General features: G+C 35.2%; 4 protein-coding genes across 5 annotated transcripts in view; 3 read left to right on the top strand and 1 right to left on the bottom strand.

Annotated features, from left to right (window-relative positions):
- The window catches only part of LOC102600801 (uncharacterized), a 6,165-nt gene extending 4,823 nt beyond the window's left edge, over positions 1 to 1,342 (bottom strand). Inside the window, exons 1-2 of the mRNA XM_006347324.2 lie at positions 1,125 to 1,342; positions 958 to 1,028 (exon numbers count right to left, since the gene is read on the bottom strand). Of these exons, the coding sequence (XP_006347386.1) occupies positions 958 to 1,028; positions 1,125 to 1,173 (120 nt within the window). The 5' untranslated portion in view covers positions 1,174 to 1,342. The remainder of the gene's footprint in view (positions 1 to 957; positions 1,029 to 1,124) is intronic.
- A 1,436-nt stretch (positions 1,343 to 2,778) lies between these two features.
- On the top strand, positions 2,779 to 9,964 carry LOC102600476 (phytochrome-associated serine/threonine-protein phosphatase 3). The gene is made up of 10 exons (XM_006347323.2): positions 2,779 to 3,169; positions 5,512 to 5,658; positions 5,767 to 5,834; positions 6,316 to 6,373; positions 7,583 to 7,693; positions 7,774 to 7,824; positions 8,068 to 8,211; positions 8,283 to 8,378; positions 8,483 to 8,554; positions 9,503 to 9,964. The coding sequence occupies exons 1-10, from the start codon at positions 3,089 to 3,091 to the stop codon at positions 9,584 to 9,586; spliced, it is 912 nt and encodes a 303-aa protein (XP_006347385.1). The 5' UTR covers positions 2,779 to 3,088; the 3' UTR covers positions 9,587 to 9,964.
- Positions 9,965 to 11,644: 1,680 nt separating this feature from the next.
- Positions 11,645 to 15,311, top strand: LOC102600143 (uncharacterized). Of its 2 annotated transcripts, XM_015308800.1 has the most exons (7): positions 11,645 to 12,009; positions 12,270 to 12,397; positions 13,211 to 13,546; positions 13,639 to 13,685; positions 14,336 to 14,398; positions 14,793 to 14,925; positions 15,082 to 15,311. In XM_015308800.1, exons 2-7 carry the CDS (start codon positions 12,286 to 12,288, stop codon positions 15,096 to 15,098), a joined length of 708 nt encoding a protein of 235 aa, XP_015164286.1. In that variant the 5' UTR covers positions 11,645 to 12,009; positions 12,270 to 12,285; the 3' UTR covers positions 15,099 to 15,311. The 2 variants fall into 2 exon arrangements, with proteins under 2 accessions (XP_015164286.1, XP_006347384.1); XM_006347322.2 differs by lacking the exon at positions 14,336 to 14,398.
- A 975-nt stretch (positions 15,312 to 16,286) lies between these two features.
- Positions 16,287 to 22,396, top strand: LOC102599808 (uncharacterized). Its single transcript, XM_006347321.2, has 3 exons — positions 16,287 to 16,551; positions 19,173 to 19,528; positions 19,727 to 22,396. Exons 2-3 carry the CDS (start codon positions 19,182 to 19,184, stop codon positions 22,044 to 22,046), a joined length of 2,667 nt encoding a protein of 888 aa, XP_006347383.1. The 5' UTR covers positions 16,287 to 16,551; positions 19,173 to 19,181; the 3' UTR covers positions 22,047 to 22,396.
- The last annotated feature ends 591 nt before the right edge of the window (positions 22,397 to 22,987 follow it).

Raw genomic sequence — 22,987 nt, 5'->3', positions numbered from 1 at the left:
CTCACTACCCTTTTGATGCTTCTTACCCTTTCGGGCCTTCTTTCCACCATCCGGACGGACGTTGGTGGTGCTAGCGGCGTTTATGTCTCCTTCTGTTGCCATTCCCTTAGTATCGAACCTCGCTCTGATACCACGTTGTCACGGACTTAGAGTCTTACTAAAGCTCCGTGCGGCACTTGACAACTTACTCACGAATCTTTCACGATCTTGTAAGCTCAAGTAAGCCTTTTAAGACTAGATCGCTAAGAGAATGCTTAAGGAAAGACTTAGAAAGAACAAAGAGAGTTTTGGAAGAAGGCTTTTGTATTGCTTTGGAAGATTGCTTACAACTTGGATGGTTGGATGGATGCCTTGCAAATGAATGGCACCCTCTATTTATACTAAATCCTAAGGACTAAAGTGCAAATAAAAATTACTTACAAGTCCCTAAGATATTTACACAAAAGCCCCTCTCTAGAATTCTCTACACCTCTAGAGAATTCTAAGGCTTTCTTGAAACTATCTAAACTATTCTAGAGAATTCTAAGGAATTCTCTAGCCTTCTTGAATAATCTAAAAGGTTCTGGAGTCTTCCGGAAACCTCTCCACAACTCTAGACCCTTCCGCCCCTATCCGGACGTAAAATTCTACTGCGAAGTGGCGGGACGTGACAATATGCTATGAAGAAAACTGAAGCATATGCCATGCTCAAATTATAAACTGTTGCGGAGTTAAAATAAATAAATAAGTAACATGTCTCCTCCCTACCAACTTAAATTTCGAAATTAAGTTCAGTTCAATAAGATTAATAGCTAAAGCTGTTAAACGAGGCGGTTCACACGATTCAACATCAACTTTCAAGAGCTGTAATGGACTCAATTTTGCTAAAAGCAGATAAAATTCAAATCAGAAGCAAAATTCACTCACTTCTAATAAATTTAACAACCACATAAAGTTGGAGAAACGGGATTCGCTAACCTTGGAAACCATGCGTTGGAAAGTGACCTCCTCGTCATCTATCTTGTCCTTCCCTTTACCGAATTTCTTATCTGCCAAAAATTTGTTTGCATTTACAGGTTAAACCTAAAAAAGCAAATGAATAGCAAAAAACTAGCTAGCAGTTACATATGTGTATGCGAAAATACCTTTAGGATCGGTGAGATTGGTGTATTCTCGAACTTCTCTTCCTGCCATGGCTTCAATTTAGGGTTTATTGGAAATTGGAGAGATTATTAGCTGAAGATTGTGTGCTTCGATTTAGGGCTTTTTTTCGCATTCGGGTCTTTTTCTTCTTTCCTTCCCTGTGAATTTATCCTCTTTCTCGATGCGGCTCAATTGCCGGGTTGAGAAACTTTATAATATGTCTCACACCACCGATGTTAATTGTATGAGACCTCTTAAATTTTGACAAATTGAAAGTGGGCACCAAAATTTACTTTCGATATATTTTTACATTATGGGTGTATTTGTTATCGAGGAAAATATGTTTTTACGTATTCTTTAGTGTTTAGTGTTTGATAAGTAATAAAAATAATAGTATCTTAAAAGTATTTACATACTATAATAAAATATCACGACAGGGGAATAAGGTAGGGGGGTTGAAGATGACAGAGGATAGGCATGATGGTCAAGCAATGAACTAACAACAATAAAATAGTGCAACAACTAAAACACAATAAACAAATGATAGATGTCGAAAGCAAGAAACTACAAGAATAAAGTTAATATTATGACATACACCGCAAAGCCTAAATCTGTCGAAAAACAAAACAATGTTTCGCTACCTACTAACCTTCCACCTTAATTTGCAATTTCTACACCCTTGTATCTAATGTTGTATCTTCAATAAACTGAAGTTGCATTATGTCATATCTAATCATATTTCCGTATATTTTTTTTATCTCCTCGTATTCACAGTATACAACCTCTCAAAACTCCTCACTAAGACACTTTTATATCTCCTCTTCATCAATACCGCAGCAATATGATATGTGACATCATAGTTGAAAGTTTATCACGGTGGTTGATAATAACAATTAACGATGTCTAATACTTGTAAATAATAATTAAATAGTTAATAGTGGTGATTAATTATTGCTATATTTTGTGGTTGTTATAGTGATAATAACTAATAAAGATGTTTATAAATGGTGGCTAGTAACAGTGGTTAGTGATGATGATGGAAAAAAAATGATAATTGTGGTTAAAGACAATTGTTGATACTTATAAATTATAACTGCTAAAAAAATTACTACTAAGTTACCATAAGTATTACTTAGAAGTATATTTTTCAAAAAAATATTGTTGGAGATAAATTGGAGATTTAAATTTAGCAGTATAATAGAATGAGTATATGTTTTTTATTGCCACTAAAGGTTGTGGTGAGATGACAACCATCCCACCTTAATTAAATTTCTAAATTCAAAATCTGAAAATTAAGTGCATTTGATTGGGAAGCAGGTCCGAAGCCAACTTTAACGCTATAAATTTAATATATTTCAAAAATACTGATTAACTATATTTATACTAATTTCTTTTTATATAATATATATAAATTATCTCAATTCCAACTTTAACAACATACATTTCGAAATTAATAAATAAATAAAATTATGATTCGAAATGTAGAAATTAAATATAAGAAGTCTTGACACCAACTTTAATTACAATACTTTACCCTAAAATGAAAATTTTCAAATGCACATCTCTACATTAATCGTTACCCCACAGAGGAAAATAATAGGCTCTTTATATTTTAGCCACAAATAAAACCAACTAAATAGAACTCGTGGGGTTGCCAAAAATGTGGGCTAGGGATGAAAGGGTAAAATAGTCCAATCAATTTCTGGCCAAAATACCACTGTACGTAAAGTCTCACTTCGCCAGGGTTTCAAAATTCACTCCATCCGAAGGGATCGGAAACTCTGTTTTCTCCGATTGGGGTTTTGGGCAGTATCCGATCGAGCAACTTTCCGGCATCAATTCATCGGAAACGGCAGCTGAATCAATCGGCTCTTCTACATTACGCTTCAGATAAATCCGTACATTTCTATACAACTGGTAGGTTTAATTGCAACGAAGAAGGAACACTAGATTTAGAAGAAGGGCGATGGATTTGGACCAGTGGATAACGAAGGTTAAAGAGGGACAGCATCTGGCGGAGGACGAGCTTCAGCTCCTCTGTGAATACGTATGTTTAATACTTTTATCCTTTTTTTTTTCTTAAAAAGCACATCTACAAGTATTTCCAGTTTTGTAACGAAATTTGCCGGAATAGAGAAGAAATAGATGTAGAAGATTCCCATAGCTGAGCTTAAATAGGTAAGGTTTGAAAGGTTGATTGATTGATTTGTTGACACATGTCTAACAAGCTGTTTACTAAAACAAAATAATCATAAATTCTAGTAATAGTAAAGGTTATATTGATTTTTCCATTTGGCTCATTACTTTGGGACTTCCTCGGCAATGCAGAGCTTAGTGAGGCGTGCATGAAGATGGGTATACATCGAAAATCTATCCACGACCACTATAATAGTGCATAACCTCTGGACTTCGGCTAACATGTGATAAATTCTATAGCCTTGCTCTCCCATGGATCTCCGTAACTGGCAATGGTTCCAAAGTCCTCCAGGCTGTTGCTGCTCAACATCCTGTTGACAGAAAAGCCAAACCTGCATGTAACATTCAATGTCATCCAGTAGGCACGCCGATAGTAAACCGACTAAACCAAGCCTCTTGTGACATTGGCCTGGATCACCATCCCAAATGGTGTCATTACTCTCCTACATGATGTGCCACCTAATGACACTCCCATTTCAGCTATTTAGCTAAACCTTGTGTGAGCTACCTCCTATTCTTAAGTGTTAGCAATATACAGGAAGGATTTTATAGGAGCTACCATCCTACGCTAGAGTGAAGCAGTTTCTCCTAGGAACTTATGGGAGATATTATGAAGTCAGATCCGGTGAATTTTCCTTTGTCATAGGACCTTTACCACTATGGTGATCATAGGAGGGCAAGAGAATTCCTGGTAGAACTCTACCATTTGGGTTTTTTTTTGGGGGGGAGGGGGGGGGGGGGGTTAGCTTGTAGATATTGTTGATTTTGTTTTTTCGTTTATAGGGTTGTGTGAAAGGGAGAAATGTCAATGGGGAATATTTATGCAGAGGTGTCTTACATTCAGCAGATTAGTCTCATTTTCACTTGAGGAAGTTAATGATTTTCTTATGTGTACTGCAAGTGTTTTTTTGAAGCTTGATTTAGAGAGTGCTTTTTGTGATCCGGAAAATTTCTCTTAAAAAATCTAACCATAATAACATCTACCGTCTGCTCTTGTTTTTCTCATATCTCCATCTAGTGAACTTATTTTATAGGGATCGGATTTGCATGTTAACAAGATGTGTTCCCCATTAATTTCAAAAGAACAAAGCTCATTTAACCTCATAGGAATCGGTAGGTTTACCCAGTAAAAACTTCATGTTGGTTTGTCAATTGCCCTTTCCTTTTCATACTTCATGGCATTTGATCAAATTTCAAGGTTGATAAACATGATGGTGGGTGGGTGGGGCAGTAATAGTGGCAAAGTGGTATCCAAAAGGAAAAGTTTCACAGGCACTAATTGGAAGTACAAAATAAGTGAGGAATAGGCTATAAAGCATAATTAGTTTGTAACAAGAACCCATTGTGACCTACATAGTATTGGTGTAGTACTGACCTTCCTTCAAGTAGTTGCTTCTAACAAAGATTATTGCAACCTGAGATCTTTGATTATTGAAGCTATTAGTAAAGACTCAAGCCTTTATTCATGCTTCCATGTCATCCATTAGCCTACAAAGTTAGATAATGTGACAATTTTTGGTCATGCTTAATACATACAATTCAACTATATGACTATTGGGTTTATTCCCTGGCCTTGCCAAGACAAAGCCTGTTGTGAAGGTTTACAGATCAATAGAATGCTTTTGAGATGGGAGGAAATGGAAATATAGGGGAGTCATTTGCTTATATTTGTTGGGTGGATGTATATTAGAGTTCCTGAGTTATAGTTTTTGTCTTATTTATTTTGATTAGGTGGTTATATTTGTGAGGTAAGTTCCTTCTCATATAATTCCATGATTGTTTCATGTATCATTTGACTTCCTGTGGTACTAATCAATCCAGCATAACAAGAGCTTGTCTTCTTTTGACATGCATGATTGAGAGTCGGGAATAAAAAGAATGACTACCTGAAGTATGACGCATTACGCAAATAAGTGGAGGTCTAAATTGCTTCTTCTATAGACATCATTCAGAGAAAAGTGTTTGTTTGCATGTGGCACATGATACTGATAGTGCATTAGTTTGGTATCTTCTTCCTGCACACCAATCACATTAACAATAGTTATTGGGGTTATGGGTTGTAGTAGGCAGAAAGTTCTTTTTTCATTTGTTCAATAATGTTTACAGCCTTGCAATTCAGCATCACATCTAATTTCACTTGGGAGCATGCATTGTATTTCATTTGTGTCTAAAACATGTGACACTTTTTCACAGGTTAAGGAGATCCTAATTGAGGAGTCAAATGTGCAACCTGTTAATAGTCCAGTTACTGTTTGTGGGGATATACACGGCCAATTTCATGATCTAATGAAACTTTTCCACACTGGTGGTCATGTGCCAGAGACAAATTACATCTTTATGGTAAAATTCATATAGTTTATTCCTAGTCCATAGATGGACGTTTACGGATTATCTTGTTAAAAAATTTATTCCAGGATTCTAGTTCACCCATCTCTCATAATTGGGCAGGGAGATTTTGTTGATCGTGGATACAATAGTCTCGAAGTTTTCACAATTTTATTGCTCCTTAAAGCAAGGTATGGTAAGAAATATTTATATAGAATTTGTATCACCTGTCTACTTTTAGAAAATGGTACTACTGCTTATTCCTTACTGTCTCAGGAGGAATCATTAGGTTGATAAAATTGTTAATTGCGCTGCGAACTTTGTGATATGGACACGTATATTTTGACAAACGTTGTATTATCTTTTCAATAAAATTACCGTAGGTAATGTTTTCTTTTTGAAATCAATTTGATGCTCATGGGAAGCATTGAGCTTTTATAATATTCATGTTTTTGCCTATATGTTATGATGGTTCCCCTTCTCTTGTTCTGTCTTCCACTTTACCCAATATTTTCATCTTCAACGATTGACTCATATTATCTTCTTTGCCTCAGTTGAGCAAATGTGAATTTTGTATGGCACTGGCAGCTGTTGATTTTCCTGCTAGTCTATTGAAAGGTGATAGGGCATTGGTTCTTATTTATCTACCTTTTGTTTTTAATTTGCTACCAGATATCCTGCCAACATTACACTTTTACGCGGGAATCATGAGAGCAGGCAGCTAACTCAGGTATTAGATGTTATGCTTAAATTCATAGATAATAGCTATTTAAGAAGTGTGTTTGACGCAAGTACCATAGATGCGCTTGTGATTCTTTATTTAACAATTTTTTTAAACCCCCTCCCTCCCAAATAAAAAAAATACTTGGTTCTTTTTTCTTCTTAAAGAAGCAATTGGTCTGTTGCTGTCATTGGACTGTTTGACTAAATGTGCAGACAGCAGATCTAAAGTTGGCAGTTATGGCTCCCAAGGCCTTTGGGAGTTTGACTTATTATTGGGAAAAAACAACATTCTTCTGTTTTAAAGTACAATTTTATACCTAATTTGCATTTCTGGCTTACGAGCGTTTTGCTAGAGTGTCCAGCTCAACTTTTGGAATTCTTGGATTCTCTAATGATGTAATACAGAAAGTAGACCGCTCCCCGACTTTCGTAATCTATGTAAGTACCAGCTTGGTACCATTATATCAATAATCTACCTTCCCTTATCCAAAAAAAAGAAAGAAGTCCCCCAAGGCCTTTGATCAGTATTAGTGATAAGGGTATAAGGGGATGTGTGGGTAGGGTGAGTTTGAACCCTGCTGCTGCTGATGGAAGCTTGGTATTTAAGTGGAGGGAAAATAAAGGGGTGGGACCATACTCACCTGATAAAGAAAAGAAGAGGGTGGGGCCATACTCTGCTGAGTTTCGAACTTGTGGGTCGATTGGAGTTGGGCCATCTAATACATGGTATTTCTTAGTTATTAAAAAAAAGATAGAGAGAAAATGAGCTGGTCGTTACTCTCTGTGAGGGTTTCTTTTTTTTGAACTCACGCTTGGACAATGTTTAATACTCTCTTGTATTCTTAATGATTACTGTTGTTGCATTCTATGCTCATTGTATTTATGGGTTCTAGCCTTGAAATATCAGTAAGGCGACTCATGATGACTGTGTTGCAAAGAGCTAACTGGAGTAGCCTTTGAGCTTGGTGCAGCTAATGTTGATGCATTCTGGAGGAAGCTTACTTTGTAACTTGAGTTTTATTCAGTATTTGCATATTACTTTTATTATTGTTGCTGCTGCTCTTATTTTAAGTTGATACCTTTGGTTTTGTTCTGTTCTCACTTAGAATTCTTTGAAGATTTGCTTCTATAGGATGGATTTATGCATGGCATGCAAAGGAACACACCTCCTAGACATGTTATTTTCTGATCTTTACTTTCTACCTGTTTTTAATAGGTCTATGGATTCTATGATGAATGCCAAAGGAAGTATGGAAATGCAAATGCTTGGCGGTATTGCACTGACGTATTTGACTATCTGACTCTCTCGGCAATTATAGATGGAACAGTATGTTCTGGTACTCTTGATAAGATAATAATTGCTTGGCCATATCTTTTATATATTAATCCGCCTGTGTTCCATTTCAGGTACTATGTGTCCATGGTGGCCTTTCTCCGGATGTTAGGACTATTGATCAGGTAGCTGACTTGAATGTTGAGGTGTTTTGTTTTTTAACTGTAACAAGTTTCAGATTGTTCAAGTGTATTGATGTGATATATCTTGACTTAGGCGATGAAATCGATATGTGGGATCATAAAGAACTAACATTGCTTCTTGGTTATCCACTGAGTTTTGAATCTAGAAACAATGGATTTTATCGGTTAACCAAAAAACAAACAATCAAGGAACTGATATAGCTTCTTTTTGTTTATGACATGCAGATCAGGGTCATTGAACGTAATTGTGAAATTCCGCATGAAGGGCCTTTTTGTGATCTTATGTGGAGCGATCCTGAAGAGATTGAAACATGGGCAGTAAGTCCTCGAGGAGCAGGTTGGCTGTTTGGATCCAGGGTTACCACTGAGGTAAGTGGGTTAAAGATGTTTGATATCGCTATATATCCTTTTCTAACAACGTTCTCATGCCATGCTTGCAGTTTAATCACATCAATAAGTTGGATCTAGTTTGTCGGGCACACCAACTTGTCCAGGAAGGTTTGAAGTACATGTTCCAGGACAAAGGACTCGTTACTGTGAGTACTGAGTAATAACTTTTTTATGGCATGTTGAACATACATTCCTTTAAACATGTAGTAAGTATATATTTAATGTGACACCGTTTCCTTTGTATATGAAGGTTTGGTCTGCTCCCAACTACTGTTATCGCTGTGGAAATGTTGCTTCAATATTGAGCTTCAATGAGAATATGGTACTTTTGCTCTTTTCCAATGCTTATTCAACTTCTAGTTAGCCTTTCTGAAATAAAGGGATTACCTAGTAATGCCCTTTCTGTTTGATTGTGTATTCTGCCGATCGTTGTACTTCAAAGTGATGAGTACCAATTTTTTAAAAATTGATCTTGCAATTCATGATTCAACATGGTATGTGTTACGTTAGGTTAAATTGAAGTTTGCCTATTGTAATTGGATCATAGAAGGGTGTTCATCTCTAGGAGTTCATTATTAACTTTGTTTCTTATCAGAAAATTATTGATGGAAATGTGTCAAAGGAATGCTGAAATACTTAAATCAAAATTGAGATCCTCTTAAATTCTTAATGATCTAGGAAGTATCACGTTCCAGTATGAAGGGTTGGAAATGTGATGCGAGATACTGATGCTGACTGTTCCTTCTGTAAAGCTCCTTGTGGAGCTGCTTTGTTTCTCTCTCTTGGTGAATCATATTAGAATTAGAAGATTTTGATAAGATTTGTTTACAACTATACACTAGAAACAGGAATAGACGAATCAACTGGACTTGTGCTTGTGTGGACTACTGGACTTCATAGAAGAGTTGGTGGTTCATTCTCAATGGGACTGAATGAGGATAGAAATAAATTTTCATGTACTAAGCATGGAGTGGAATTGCATAGTTGTACTGGCTTAGCTATGTGGTAAGGAAGATGGAGAGAACATGGAACGTTTTAGGCAGTTTCTCTTTAGAGCATTCTCCACTGGCAGTTGTTCTATGATCTGAACTCCAGCTTTTGGAACGTGTAGTGTTAGCATTGCATATCTTTAATATCTATTTTTTATTTGTTTATTTATGTTTTCATTTCCCTCATCTTTCCTGACAACATTTTCTATATATGGAATTTTTGCTGTCAGTTGCTGTGTTTCATAGAATTTTTCTTATTCTTATTTTTGTTCTTTTATCAGGAGAGAGAGGTGAAGTTCTTCACTGAAACTGAAGAAAACAATCAGATGCGAGGACCCAGGACAGGAGTACCTTATTTCTTATGAGTGCGTTCTTGCCTTCTTGATTGATATTATTTCTGCACTCTGTGCTGTCCCTTGTTAGAGGGAAATTGAAGTGGAAACTATCTACTTGGCGGGAACCAGATTGCTGTGTGGCTTGCTTCTCTCGTAAGATGGCGATACATACCTAGCTTGTTGGGCTGATCCTGCTTTCGAATAGTTTGTGCTATGTATTCACAATGGCCTTTTAATGTTTGTTCCCATCTGTTCCATAATTATTCTTACCTGTGTCATAGTTTGAACTCTACCTCAAATCAGATTACGAGATGTTAGATTTCTTCTTGCAATGCTAGAGTACACTTCCCTTGAAAAATGGGTCCGTTTACTTTCAAAAGCGCAGTATTAGAAGTTGGTACACTCCGAAATTGGCATTTGTTTTGCCTCCCAGAAGGGGACTTTAGTGTTGTCTTCAAATTAGTTCAACTCCTTTCAGCTTAACTGTACCAAAATCCCAGTAATCGTTGTTTGTGCAGCAATTTTTCACCATTGTTTAACATCGTAATTACTGTTGATCTTCACTATTCAGTTTTCGAATGCTCCTTCTTTCCACCATTCACGGAAGCAAGAAGAACGGAAGAAACTTCTCGTTTCATTAATTGAATCACCATAGCAGGTCGTCCTTTGTTGGCTTTGAAGTTCTATACTCTTGTAGGATGATTGGTTCACATGAGTCATGCACATATATGTAATAATACATGAATGAGTTGCTTAATAACGAAAAATGTACTGATTATAATATATGAATTACTACTTCATAACAAAAAGACTGACGAAATTATATGTGGTAATTAATACTAATGACGAAGGAAAGGTTGTTCATGAAGCCCATAGCCATTTCAAACTTGTGATTCCTAGCTCTGAAAAAAAAATCAGATCTAGCTAATGCATGAATGTAATACTGTGTGTCAGTATTTGTTAGAGAGAGTATTCAAAAGAGTGATATTATTTGTTCAATAGAAATTGAGGAAGTTGCAAAAATAAAGATAGTTTGAGCTCTAATTATCAATCATAGATAGTTAGTTAATTATCAAACATACTTAATTTTAAGAAACTTGCAATACAATGTTCCCATTCCCTTTGCATCAATTTGCTCTTTATCCGAATCCAATACACAAGGAATAAATTGATACATTAATATAAAGAGAATCGATGCAACTCCAAGTGAACAAATACAAAACTAATTAAAAAAAAAAAACCTAAACTCTCTCTTAATTAGCTATTTCGGATAAATATGTTTGCTCTTTACGTAATTTCTCTAATTTTTTGCCAAAGAAATTGTCCAAAGGAGGTGCACGTGGCACCTTCAGGAAAAAAAAGAAGTAGGATTTTGATTATTTGGCAAATATTTTTAGCAAATATCCCAAATTTCCAAATAGTAGTTTTTTTTAGTATTTGGGCCAAATTTCATTATTTGGGATCTTTTAAAAATTGAAATTTTACACCAAACTTTTATCTTTTACAAAAACACCCTCTATAGTAGTTGTTTGCATTGAATTACATAATTTTTTATATGAACACCAAAGTAGTGATGAAATATTCAATAAATATAAAAGTGATGATATGGTGTTGATGAAAATGATGAACAATCGGCTCAAGGTAATAAAATCATGTATTTTGTCTACTTCACGATATATGGAATGATGCTTGTTGCACTCACTCCAAACTACCACATTGCTCCAGTGTCATGGATACTACTTGTTATTTGTTGTAACGAAAATTCAATTGACTTGTAATACAAACTTATGGTTAGTTTTGATAGTTTTTAAAACTTATGGATATAATCATATTTTTCTAAAAAAGTGAAATATGTTTTTCAAATATTATGGTCAAACACATGGTGAAATTTCACCCAAATAATATTTGTCAAGAATATTTGGAAATTTATGGCCAAATGCTAGCTAAGAAACTTGCAATGCAATGTTTCCATTCCCTTCGCATCAATTTGCTCTTTATCCGAATCCAATACACAAGGAATAAATTGATACATTAATATAAAGAGAATCGATGCAACTCCAAGTGAACAAATACAAAATTAATAAAAAAAAAACCTAAACACTCTCTCTCTTAACTAGCTATTTCGGATAAATATGTTTGCTCTTTACGTAATTTCTCTAATTTTTTACCAAAGAAATTGTCCAAAGGAGGTACACGTGGCACCTTCAGGAAAAAAAAGAGTAGGATTTTGATTTGAATTTTTCATATTTCTTTTACCTTCCCCAAATCCATTATTCCTTCCCTTCACAGTCTGTAGAAAAGATTTTAAGTAGGAATTGTCACCCTTTCCGCTTCTAATTTGGCAAATTGGATAAAGGTTAGTGATTGCCTTGTTTGTGCCGTAGTCGTAGTCTCTCCAGCGGCAGTACAGACGGCCAACTGACACCACTCTCTCCAGCGAAATCGAGGTGAAGGTACATTTTTTGAATTCATTACTAATTATTAACTGAAATTAATATATCAAAATTAAGGTTGTGACTGGTCTACTAATTTAGTTCTCATCAATGTATGCATTTCTTTCATGATTATTTGTTGAATATTGATTCAAAATGTAGTAAGTGATTCATATTTAGTTGAACATACTTCATGTTTGTCATGAGAAGTCCTAGATGAGTCAAAACATATGCTTATTATTAGTGTGCTAATTAGCTTAGTGGAGAAAAAATGTTCACAGAAAAATTCTCTAATCAATGCCCAAACGAAGAGGAAGAGCTTGCAAACAGAGTAAAAAAATCTCGGAGAATGCTAATCAGGAGAAGCATCAAGTGGAAAAGGAAGATGATATTTTATCCAAGGAGGAAGGTATTATTTTCTTGTGAATTTTGTTCAACTTAGCATGTGATTAAATATTATGTCAGTTTATCTCTGAGCTATGCCAAAAAGTAAAAAAGTTTATAAAAAAAGAGTATCATGTATCTTAGAAACAAATTATGCTGAAAGCAGAAAAAATATACTCACTCTGTCCAATAATACTTGTTCACTATTGACTTTGCACACTTTTTAAATAAACTATAAATAAAAGTGTAATTTTACTATATCACCCTTTGAATATAATAAATACAATGTCTTGAAAAATGAAATAGGGAAATGACTGTAAGTATTGATAAGGATAAATTAGGAACTAAGTGTAAAATTATCCATTGATTTCATAAAGTGGACATTAACTTTTAGATTAGCTTGGTTACCTAATTATTGTTTAATTTAACATGGTTTTTAGCTTACTGCCCCGTACATGCTATATCTCTCAAAATGTTTCATTATTGTTCCATTTTTTTGATGCTATTTCTCAAAATGTTTCACTATTGTTCCATTTTTTTTATGCAATATCTCTCAAAATGTTGAACAAAGTACCATCTATCTTTTTTATCCCAGAGGATGCATTAACCTTGTTTACCGTACAGATGGCTGGTCCATTAAGAATTGGCTATTCTATTGGATGTTCTTCTATGTCTGGCCAGCATGATAAATGACTAATGAACTGCTATGAAGGCACTTTTGGTCTAGTTCTTTGCTATATCTTTTCTGTCCCTATTTTTTGGATTTTCATTAATTCAGCGTGATTTAATCTCCGAGATTATCTAAGACAACTCAATTATTCTCCCATTCTTTTTCCAGTTGAATGTCAAAGTGCTGCAGTGAGGGCCATTTATAATTTGGAGATCAAAGACATACCATCTCTCATGCGCTTGCTTCGGTCGAAATTCAATGACGAACAGCTGCATATTCCGGTAGTGCAATATTTTAGGGAAAACCTTCCAAACCTGGCTGTTGTTAGGAACGAGGATGACACTCATGAAGTGAAAAGAAAAGAGGCTGATGGTAATTTAAGCACGGACCAATTTAATGGAAGAAATCTACATGTTTCTCTTCTACGACAGCTGTCCATGGCTTACCCTGATTGCTCCAATGCAATACCATCATTTGGTGAATTTGAATCTTCAAGCAAATCTGGTATCTTTAAGTCTCTCCTCTGGCATACTTTTCTGAAAATTCAAGGTGCTGAAGTTTATTTTCTCTGACTTGCTTTACCTAAATGTTGACAGTGAAAACAACTCTATTTGGTGCTGAAAACATGCAAATCAAGCAATTCGTATGTAATGCTGTTCATTTACTATTTGCAACAATTTTAGTGGTCAATTGTTATGCCATTGATCTTGCAATACCATATTTCAAGTTGCTTTGGTTGCGTACACACACTTCCATTTGATTGATAATTTCTAGCTTTTAACTTGTGGAAGTAAGAAAACTAGTTGGTACATCTGAAACCTCTTTTTAATGATTTTTTTAATCTCAATTTTTTGGTGGAGGTGAGGGGTGGTTAAAGTCATTTGTGGCCTTTGCACTGGCTTATCTCCTGGCTTTTGTAGAGCTTAAGTTGTGGATCTTCCTAATTTTTCTTTGATTGATCAGCTGGTGTATCCTTCTGACATGTGATATATTTTTATGCTTTCGTTCTTGTTCTTTTTTCAATAAACATGGTATTCGGGCCAACTTGTATGCATCTCAACTAGTTCCACGGGTACTTTCTACCTCCTACCAACATAGGTAACATGTAACTCTGTCCATCAGAGCTTGTACAGATGGGTAGAAATCACCTAGTGTTTTTGCTTCGCTGTGATTGAACTTGTGTCCTCATGGTTATCAACCTATTTCATTAACCACCAGGTCACAATCACACCCTTGAGTGCTTTTAATGCTTTCTTTCCTTCTTATTCGTTGTTTGTCATTTTGCTTTTGTAGGTTTTAGAGGACCCATCTGACACTCAGATGTTTGAGCTGCAGGATACTCTACAGACTCCTGATGTATGTAGCTTCAATTTACTTTTGCTCAGTTCACATAGTTAATAACCTTTTTGCTGTATCTTTTTTTTTTTTGTATTTATGGCTGAATGTGTCATTCAGTACCTTCTAAAAGGCATTTGAATAGAATCGTTTATGTAACATGTATACCCAGAAGCATGAAGCATTTTATTTGTTTTTGTTTTTCCTGCACCCGGAGTGGGTAGTAATTTAGATATGCCATCAGACTTCACTAGCATGTAGTTTTACGGGAACAATATTAACTGTTAAGGCTGCTGTTCATGTAGGGTGCTTTCCATGAGAAAAATGTCTGCAAACCTCATAATGAAACCAAGTTGTTGAAATTTCGACTAGTATATGTGCCATCATCCATATTCTTACTATTTTGTAATTACAGGTGAATAACAACCCGTTATCTGTTGGGATGACACCCAAAACTCTAAGGTTTCCTAAGACTGGAGAAGTGCTTCTATCGGTGCATGGCTCTCCTCTTGGCGTTTTCAAGGAGGACGACACGGAACCAATACATGGTATGGTTCTCGTTTTACTTGATTTTTGAAGTATGGAACTAATTCGAGCGGTGAAAGACATATTTCTCTTATCTTTATCAAATTCCTTCCTGCAACATTTTGATTTCACATAGTATTGTATCTGTGTTTCTTATATGGGCTTATTTTGTGCTACAGAGTCAGAAGATGCATGAATGACCTGCAGGCAGGAATTTATTAGATTGGGGTAGAAGATATAGTTCCTCATTGTAATATTTTGCAACTCATTTGAAGGTACATTGACCTTTTCTCTTAGTTTAACTTGGAGGAGTGTTGTAGAAAGCCATTTGCATATTGATTTCTTGGCCTCTGATCTTTATCTTTTCCGTTTTAAATTTTAGTCAAATAAATTTTTTACTCCTTTTCCATTCACTTTTTACTTGTCACAACTATATGGACTTTCACCAACATTTTAAGATGTTTTTTTTGGTTATATTAATATGAGAATCTCGAGAAAGATTACGTAGTATTTTTCGTACCATTTTTAAACGTCAAAATTTAAAATATTAAATTAATCTAATTTAATTTAACTTTAAAATTAGTTAAATTGTAATGCCCCTCAACAATTATTATGATTTAGGAGAGATACTCCCTTCCTTTATTTTTGTTTATCCAATATACAAAAAATAAATGTATTTAATTTTATTTATTCAATTTGGAAAATAAATTTTAAAAAAACCTATTTTACTCTCATTACTAAATACTATATATTTTTAATGCGCTTTTTAGAACATTAAATTTATTATATTTAAAAAAATTATAGTAAATTTATTGTTTTAATATTTTTTTTTATAAAAGATATGTCAAGTCAAACATGGACTAATAAAAACGGCAGGAGGAAGTAAATGATAATTTAGTCAACTACTACTAACAATTGCTATTAATGTAATAAAAATGGTGGGAGGAAGTAAATGATAATTTTGTCAACTACTACTAACAATTACTATTAGTATTATTAAATGATTTTTCCAATTATGATGCTAAAACCTTAGGAGATACTTAAAATGAGTCTTGAGTATGTATTATTAATGTTAGTAAGTATTTTTCTTTTAATTGTCCAATTTGAATTATGCATACTTCTTAAAAAATATTATTTGAGATGTATATTGTATCATAATATTTATATTAATTGATATTTAGTCTTAAATTTAAAAATAAATTATTAGTACTAAGAATAAACTATTAAAAATAATTTATTTTTCTCTTGATATAGCAAAAGTGATTGGAGCAATATAATAAAAAAATAAAGTGACCGGAGGGAGTATAGTATTAAAATATGAAGGTTGACTTTTTTTTGTTTAAGTGGAAAGTGTACATTTAATTCCAAGATTGAGAAAAGATAGTAAGTTCCTAAAAAACTACTTTCATGTACTTAATTAATATTTTCCTTCTTGCCCCGCTAACTAATTAATTTATACATATTGCCCCACAAACTATTACTTTTTCCGTAAGACCCCCTCATCTTTTGTTTTGTCTCATCACCCATTCACTCTCTCATTTTAGGCGTAATTCAAATACTACCCCCAATTCTAGGGTTTCTTTCACTTCTCAGTCCCGTCTTCCTTCCTTCTCAATTTCCGTCTTCCTTCTCCTAAATTACAGGTTCAGGTAAGTTTATGGTGCTCTGTTTACTCTCTTTTATCGCTTTAATTGTATACATATCTGCAGTAAATTTGCAAATTTTTTTTGTTTTTGTTTTGCTGTCTTACATTGTCGGAAGATTCTGCTTGAAGGTAACCAACTTGCTGGGGGTGAATTCTGCTTTTGAATTGTTTGCGTTATGTATTTGTATGGATGAAGTTTTAGTCTTTTCCTGTTTTTATACAAACTAGGCATACTAGGAGTAGTATTTTTATTAGCTGAATGATGAATACAGTGTTCATCATTTTCAATCTTCCAACTAGTTAAAAGGAAAATGAAAAAGTATAAAATTGTGATTGAATTGCACTTCTTTTGAGTCGGACACAGCCTCTCTACCCCCACAAAGGTAGAGACAAGGTCTGCCGTCTGTGTACATCCTACCCTCCCCAGACCCACTTGTGGGATTACACGGGGTATGTTGTTGCTTTTCCTTTAAGTTCTATATTGCAACAAGTGATATTTAAGGAGTTTAGATTCTCTATTTACATATACAACAAAAAAGAAAAAGAGAGTAAATGTTCTAAGATTTTGTCTACTCACAATAATTTTGTAAGCTTGCCCTTTTTTCGAAACTAATATCATCCCTCTAGAGGAGCTAAAATATTTAAAGCAGACATACCTTCCACTATTCATTAGTCATGCTTATGTTGGTGAACAAGATTTAAACTTTGTTAATTAGGTGACTCCTCTAAACGCTTCTGTGCAGTTATGTGAGAATCATATTTCTCTAGATACGGAGTAAAGGAGATATCGGAAGAATGTAAGATTATGATTTTGCGATACTGTTTTTATTAGAATGACATTAAAGTTCCTCTTGATACTAAACATCCTTAGAATTGAGAATCATCATAATACCTTAGATAAAAATAATCAGAATATCCTAGAATACCTCAGTTCGCTGATTGAGTCACTCAAGGTTTCCACCAAATTTGTTTGGCAGTTAAGTACTTATTAGGGACCTGTTTGGCCATAAAAATTATTCACTTTTTTCCGGGATAATTTTTCACTTTATTTGAACTTCAGTATCATAATCGTTGATAACATCACTATGCCCATCACTAATATGAAACCATATGTGAGATTTTCACCTCATACGGCTCTTTAGAGATCACAAATTAACCTATGGGCCCTTTCCTATCTTGATATGTTTGTCAAAAAGTGTCAAATTCTATCCTAAGGTCCCAAATTAGACCAATGGAATTCTGTCTGCTATTACGGCTCCTCAGAGGTCACAAATAAATCTAAGGGCCCTTTCCTATTCTTTATCTTGATATGTTTGTCAGATAGAGTAAAAATCTATCCTAAGGTCCCAAATTAGACCAATGGAATTCTGTCTGCTATATGTAAAACTAATAAATAAGTGCTTATGAGTTATGAATGATATCATCTTTTAAGAATTTTAATTTAGCTTTGTTGATTAATAACTTTATCATTAAATAAAATCAATAATATGCACTTTATAGCAATATCACATATACATTTCAACCTCGAATTTTCAATTACTAAAAAATTGGAGAGTCCATTAGTTCATGAATCACGATAATTTTTTTTATCTCTCTAAATAGAAATCAAAATTTTTCGCCAGTGTTTGCATTAAACAAGCCGACATTCTCTCTTCCGCTTCATCCACCATCGCTCATGCGGAGGCTTCTCTCTAAGGTGGAATGCTCCCCTACTGAAGTATTTTTACATCCCACAGTTTCGGCAGATCGCTTAGCCCCGTTCATCTTCGGTGCAAGAGCGCTCGATGGCCATGAAAATCCCAAATGAAGTTGTATTTCAAATTCGGGGAACATCTTCTCACCTGTTTCCAACTCACTTTTCACTTTTCACTTTTGAAGTTGTATTTAAGTACATTCAAGTATGAACATTTTTTCAAATATTTTTTGCAAAAAGTATTACCAAACACAACTATATCGTCACTCCAGTTTCATAAATTCCAAACAAAGTGAAAAATATTTGGAATCTATGACCAAATGCCTACTAAGAGTTTCTTTTGGCTTTTAAGTGGTCAGTTAGTAGGTGATCGAGCACTGTCTAGTTCCCTTTTTAGTATGGTTATTATTACTTTTCTACTATCTTATATTTTTTCTTAGTTTTAGTATTACCTGTTATTTCCTTTGCTTTGGTTTTCATATTATTTGTTGCTTCCATTTGTTCTCTTTTAATTGTTTTCAGCATGACTTCTTCGCTATTGCGTTTGCTTTACATACTTGTTTTTTGATACTTGAGCTGAGGGTCTATCGGAAGCAACCTCTCTATCATCACAAGGTAGGGGTAGGTTGCGAATACACCACCCTCCCCTCCCCGGACCCCACTTGTGGGATTACACTGGGTATGTTGTTGTTGTCATTTGGATAAATAGATGATTAGCAATATGTCTGCACCCTTAATTAAGTTGGATGCATGCAAATTCAAATGAGTTGAGTTCCTCGTATGAGTGCTGATGCATCATATTCTCTAGAATCATCCTTCTTACATGGCATCTCACACGATGAACAAAATAAGATAACTTTACTGGAGGAACATTGACACTGGTCATTTTTAAGTTTTTCTTTTCTTGACTTTTTTCCTGTTGGCCTTTGAAGATTTATGACATGGTGAAGGGAAAGCTTATTTTAATTTGTCAGTCTGGTGGTGAATTTGTGAATGATGTCGATGGGAACTTGTCATATAAAGGAGGAGAGGCAAATGCTGTCAATATAAACCAAGATACTCCATATGATGATCTCAAGATAAAATTGGCAGAGCTGTGTAATCTGGAGCTTACGACAGTGTCAATTAAGTATTTTCTTCCAAAAAATAGGAAAACTCTCATTAATTTAAGGAGTGAAAAGGACTTCAAGAGAATGGTTGAGTTTCATGCTAATTCTGTTACAGCTGAGATTTTTGTCAGCGGGAAGGAAGGTTTTGATCACGATGCATTGAAAACGTACACTGAGAGGTATTAACACTACCATGTTTTAATTATACATATACATTAGTTTTGCTTATTGATAAATGTGGTTTGGTGACACGGGCCTGTTGCCAGCCACTCTATATTACTGCTAAAGAAAATTGTTTAGTCAATGGCACATCACTGGTAGTGTAGTATATATGTAATTGACGTTCCACTTTGTATCTCAATCAACTGCACTTGCAGGACAATTGGCTTAAAACTGGCTGAGAACGTAAATCATCATGGCACACCTGCAGGTGCTACTGATTCTGGTGGTCTGAGCACAACACCTTCTAAGGTTACCCTGCTAAGGCCTGTTCGAACAGCTGCTGTCTCTCCTATAGCTATTCAAAGCGATTGTCTGATCGATGTACATATCAGCTGCCAAGAACCTGCTATTAATATGGCAGCTGAAAGCCTCAGTCAAGCCACTACTTCGTCAAACCCTTCTTCTGGCCATGTTGCTGAGGATGATTCTGACTATGCTCCACGTTCACGTGCTGCTGTTAGTAGTACTGCCCAGAGCCCAATTAGCTTTGACTACGATGCTACCCCTGCTGATACCGTGAAGAAGCGCAGGCGCACTGCTTCCTGGAAAATTGGTGCCAATGGTCCAACCATTGTTGTGACTGATAATGATTCTAAGGAGAAGTCGCGAAAGAAGAAGAGTCGAAGTTCAACTGGCGTAATGGTGGGAAATGACATGGTGGAGGATGAAGATGGTGTTGAATTACCTGATAATTTTGACAGTTCCTCTCCAATTACTTTGCGTGATGAAGATCTGCCAGAGAAGCTAGTTGCCACTTGGAAAGAAGGTATTACTGGTGTTGATCAGGATTTTAAGAGTGTGAAAGAGTTCCGGGCTGCACTGCAAAAGTATGCTGTTGCTCATCGCTTTGTCTACAAGTTGAAGAAAAATGATGCTACCCGTGTAAGTGGCAGATGTGTGGTAGAGGGTTGTTCTTGGAAAATTCATGCATCTAGGGTCCCTGATGCTCAAACATTTAGGATCAGAAAGTATAATGATTTGCATACATGTGAAGGCAAATCCTGGAAGTCTTCTCATCGTACAAGGAATTGGTTGGTAAGTATCATCAAGGAAAGGTTACGAGATTCTCCAAATGACAAACCCAGGGAAATCGCTAAAAGCATTTTGCGTGATTTTGGGATTAAATTGAGATACTCACAAGTATGGCGAGGGATGGAAGATGCCAAGGAGCAGCTTCAAGGTTCGTACTCAAAGTCATATAACAGGCTGCCTTGGTTTTGCGAAAAGGTAGTAAATACTAATCCTGGAACTGTTGTTAAGCTTGTGCTAGACGGTGAAAAAAGACTTCAGCGCTTCTTTTTCTCACTTCATGCCTCCATACATGGTTTCAAGCACGGTTGCCGACCCCTTATTTTCCTTGAAGCTACATCTCTAAGATCAAAGTACAAGGAGACTTTAATAACAGCAACTGCGGTTGATGCAGATGATTGTTTCTTTCCTGTTGCTTTTGCAGTAATAGATATTGAAAATGATGATAGTTGGCGTTGGTTTTTGGAGCAACTAAAATCTGCATTATCAACTTCTCATTCTATAACTTTTATTTCAGATCGAGAGAAGAATTTAAAGAACTCTGTGCTTGAGGTGTTCGAGAATTCTTCTCATGGCTATTCCATTTTTCATCTTTTGGAAAGCTTCAAGAGAAATATGAAGGGTCCATTCCATGGTGATGGGAGAGCTGTTTTACCTGAAATTTTCCTTGCTGCAGCTCATGCAGTCCGACTTAATGGTTTTAAAAGTTTGACTGAGCAAATTAAACAGATTTGTTCACACGCATATGATTGGTTGAACCAGATTGAGCCCGAGTGTTGGACGAGTTTGTCATTTAAAGGTCAGCACTATAATTATATCACAGAGAATGTTGCAGAACCATACTCCAAGTTGATTGAGGATTCTCGAGGATCAACAATAATGCAAAAGATAGAAGCCTTAATATGTATGCTCAGTGATCTAATAGATCATCGTAAATTGGAGTCAAGTACTTGGTCCACCAAACTTGCTCCATCAAAAGAGAAAAAGATACAGAAAGAAGCTGCTAAAGCCCATGGTCTAAAAGTTCTAATCTCTTCTGATGTCTTATTTGAAGTTCATGATGAGATGACTCACGTTGTGAATATTGAAAACCGTGAGTGCACGTGCTTTGAGTGGAAACAAAGTGGTCTGCCTTGCTGCCACGCGGTGGCTGTGCTCAACTCTATTGGTAAATGTGTGTATGATTACTGCTCGAGTTACTTCACGGTTGAAAGTTTCCATTTTACATATTCTGCATCTGTAAATCCGATACCTGGGATTGGAACACCAGTTGAAGAAGATGGCCAGTCAGATACTGCAGATGTGCTACCTCCTTGCCCTCCAGAATCGCCGATAGAGGAAAAACCAGAGGAGACCAAAACTATAGACCCAGATAAGAGGACAGTAACTTGCAGCAAGTGCAAGGAACCTGGACATAATAAAGCTTCATGCAAGGCCACTTTATAGGTCCTTTGCTCTTCCCATTGTTTGCATCTTGTACAGCTCTTATAGTTACATGGTAGTGACTTGTGATGTATTGCTCATCGTCGCTCTCTGCATTTCTACAGTAACATTATTGATTTATTTTCATTTGAGAAAACATAATTTCTGGGTTTTGAACTCAGAAAGCAAGGTGTAAGATAAGATGATGGTAATATTCTTGGTCTCAAAAGGGTAGGAAAGCTGTTCTCATAGCTTGCAAAAATGTTTTTTATATTCAGACGATGAGTTTGTGAATTGTTATGTTACATGGCATTTGATAAATTCTCATTTTACTAGAAGTGAGTGAATAATGATGATTTCTTGGATTGGACGAACGTTCTCTTGGTATTGTTTTGCTCCATGCACAACGAGGCCCAAACATCTCATTCTTTTACTTAATTTCATCCCTTATTTAATCATTTGATATTTGTGAATTACCTAGTTAGGAATTTTTTTCATTTTCAAGATTTGAACTTGATACTTCTAATTGAAGACGGAAGAATTTCATCCATCCTGCCACATCCATAATTAGATGGTTGGAAAATCTTATATAAGTACACCTATATTTTTAGAAGTTTAAAAGTTTTAACTTCAATGGGAGATCTTGTTGCAATTTGTCGGCTTTTTCTTGAAAATTTTTGTAAAGTAATTTTTTCAGACTTGTTCAAATAACAAAAGATGGAAGTGATGGAAATGTTAACATCGTTTGAAACCAAAACTGAAAAGAAAACTCCACTCAATTATGATAATACATGTGAATTTTTTCTATGATCATTACTACGTATATTTTAATATTTATTTTGAAAAATTATCATAATTATTCATTTTTACCCAAAATATTCAAGAGTCAAATCAATTAGTGCATTTAGGATTTGTTACCAACCAACCCAAAGTACCTAACAACACAGCCTTCACCTACCCACCCA

Source organism: Solanum tuberosum, unplaced genomic scaffold (assembly GCF_000226075.1).
Source record: "Solanum tuberosum cultivar DM 1-3 516 R44 unplaced genomic scaffold, SolTub_3.0 scf00087, whole genome shotgun sequence".
Taxonomy (NCBI): domain Eukaryota; kingdom Viridiplantae; phylum Streptophyta; class Magnoliopsida; order Solanales; family Solanaceae; genus Solanum; species Solanum tuberosum.
Note: the sequence above shows the minus strand (reverse complement) of the source record. Positions and strands in the feature narration are given on the sequence as shown.